Genomic DNA, 2,833 nt, shown 5'->3' with positions numbered 1-2,833 from the left:
GAGGGGTCCACCAGGTGGATAGAGTGCCGACCCAGTCGGGAATGGGCCAGCGAATACCGGATAACCAGGCGGTGGTTCGAGGAGAGGCGGTGGAGGAAGCAAGAGAGCCCTTGCCGCCAGTTCTTTCCGCTTGTCCGCCATCATAGCCATGATCTCGTAACTGGACGAGGATTTTCTCGCGACGGATGGTTCTGCACCGACCTCGTGGTCCGGATTCGACGTGGTCGACGAGGACGGTGGAGGGCCGGTCAGGTGAGGATGCATATCGCCTGGATATGGTGCCAAGTGTAGCCTGGAAGGTACCACGGGCACAAATGCAGAGGATTCGCGATGGTGAGGGTGGCCCAATCCAGCGACCAGACCATGTCGATGATGGTGATAAGCGGCCAGAGCGCTAGACGGATCGAAGCCCCTCGAGGTCGACTGCGCCGCTGATCCTGAGGATGATGCGCTCGCCGAAGAGGGAGCCGACCTTGGTGACGGCCCAAGGCCCAGCTCTCGACCTCTGCTTGTCTCCTCCGTGACCGTGGCAGAGGCCGAGGCCGACGACGCCACGATGTCCGTCGGCATACCGATGACACCTGTAATTCGAATCAACCCTTTTGCTGCTGATTTCTGCCTAACTTAAATCTCGCGATGACACTGACGAATGGATATGGGTGTAGTATAGTTTATGTTCGTTGAAGAGGGAAATTGTGGCACGAATGAAATTGTGAATCGATTGGTACAATTCGAATCTTTAATCTGGATGGATATCGATAAGCATAAAAGTTCGCGTTGAGTTTTATCGTTTGTAGAATTGGTGAATTGAGTTTGGATTTGAGAGTTTTGTTTACGTGTAGTGTATTAAATTTGATCGTATTTATTATTATTTACAAATAATCTAATAAAATATTATGAAAAATAGAATAAACGATGTTTTTCACTTATGTTGTTTTTGATTTAGTTCGATTAATAATTTTTATTAATTTTTATAAATGTAAGCGATATAAATTGGATGGATATTATTTTTCGTGACATGTCACATTGTTAAATATTTCTACTTCTATCTTACTTTCTGATAAGATAAAATAATAAATATATTTTACGACGTTTACTCGGAAACAAATGATTCACACTTCTAAGAAAAAAAAAAAAAAAAAAAAAAAAAGAAGAAGAAAAACCAACTACGATACATTGAAACGACACAGTTTAAATTGACTTTCACATTGTTGCAAAATGGTAACGTACACTTTGATTACGAAATGATTTGGAAACGCAATTCAAGGACTTCATCTACATTTGTAAATGTTTCTTTCTCTGAACTTAAATTCTTTTTTTATCTTTCACTGGACAATAAAAAAAATTTATTTGAAAAAAGAAGATCTAAGTATTTCGAATGCAATACTAACACATATGCATATTATTATTAATTCTTTGGAATTAATTAATTGCAGGAATCCACGTGACAAGGTTAAGTGTAAACGTTAAACATATCCGCCATCTTGCATTCGTCTGTGACTTCCATTAAACATCGATACGCATAGTTTCATATTCTGAGAAATATTATTCTTCTCTAATACTTCATGTCATTATCGTAATGTCTTCGTCAAAAACTTTCACTTGCAATACATTTCGAGTACGATTAAAAGATTCCATTACTTTCATCTCACTTCAAATCAGATCTCAAATTCAGGTATCTCTGAACCTAATTTTTTATCTAATATAGTTATTCATCTTACAAATTTCATCCATAACTAATAAAACTATCAAGGAATAGAAGAAAAAGAGCAAAATACTTCGATCCACAACAACCCATTTGCAATAATTATAATTTCCATTAACACACAATCAATCGCATGAAACCAACACAAAACAAAACAAATTCTTCCTAACCCATGACCAATTATTAAAATTCATATCATCAACGGGGACGAGATTTTATCTTATAATTCGCGTTCCTCAGACAATTGTGCGATAATACGTGGAACGTACGCTCCCGTTTGCCAGCCGCGTGCGTTCCACGATCGTGAACTGGTTATCTCGAGCCGAGCACACCTGCCAACATGGCTTCCGCGGACCCAGCGGTCACGGCTAGTCCTAGCGGCCATGTTGGAATCGCCAATGCCCACTGGAATGTGACGAACGTGGACCACTATCCTCTCCTCTATCCCTCCGAGTCACCCATCGAAATCGAAGCGAACGAAATCACGCCAAACCACGACCAAAAAATCCTTTCGATCCATAGAATATAAGCTCACCAGGGAAACGTCGGCCGTCGAGAACACTTCCCGATCTCGCGTTTACTCTCCACCGATATCGGTCCACCGTCGCATCTCCGACGTGTGATCCTGTTCAGCGATCGTTGGCGGAAGCATTCGTCGCGACACCAGTACAGGCTACATCGAGTCGCTTTCACGAACGATATCACTGTTCGTATTTCGGTCGTTTTATCGCGAAACCATCCACTAGCACTCGCGTAATCACACATACACGATACACTTGTGAGCCAACTTGACGAGAGGGATACACGAGTTTTCGAATCCGCACGCACTCGCGAAACACGAACTCTTGGAACAATTTTTCACGACACCCTAGCGAGAAACACTGCTCTCCTTCAAGAGAAATCTTGGCGCAACACTTGGCCCTCGAGGCGAGGTTAGTACGGAAAAGTTATAAAATCGCGGTTGGCGAGCATAGAGACGCGACACCCGTCCCTTCGGTTTCACGATTGTGGATACGAAGGAGCGCGCGGTTTACTGCGTGTTGGACGCCGCCAGGTAGGCTACCTCGGCGCACACCCACGCAGCCGAGGCACACGCATAGTCTACACGCACGCGGGCACACAAGTAAC

General features: G+C 43.6%; 1 protein-coding gene across 1 annotated transcript in view; it reads right to left on the bottom strand.

The window, feature by feature from the left end:
* Positions 1 to 1,988, bottom strand: part of LOC102680010 (protein bowel-like) — a gene marked incomplete at its 3' end in the record, with an annotated part of 2,946 nt that extends 958 nt beyond the window's left edge. Inside the window, exons 1-2 of the mRNA XM_031512370.1 lie at positions 1,876 to 1,988; positions 1 to 581 (exon numbers count right to left, since the gene is read on the bottom strand). The exon at positions 1 to 581 is cut by the window's left edge and continues 272 nt beyond it. Of these exons, the coding sequence (XP_031368230.1) occupies positions 1 to 581; positions 1,876 to 1,879 (585 nt within the window). The remainder of the gene's footprint in view (positions 582 to 1,875) is intronic.
* Between the last annotated feature and the right edge of the window lie 845 nt (positions 1,989 to 2,833).

Source organism: Apis dorsata, unplaced genomic scaffold (assembly GCF_000469605.1).
Source record: "Apis dorsata unplaced genomic scaffold, Apis dorsata 1.3 scaffold_425, whole genome shotgun sequence".
NCBI classification, from domain to species: Eukaryota; Metazoa; Arthropoda; class Insecta; order Hymenoptera; family Apidae; genus Apis; species Apis dorsata.
Note: the sequence above shows the minus strand (reverse complement) of the source record. Positions and strands in the feature narration are given on the sequence as shown.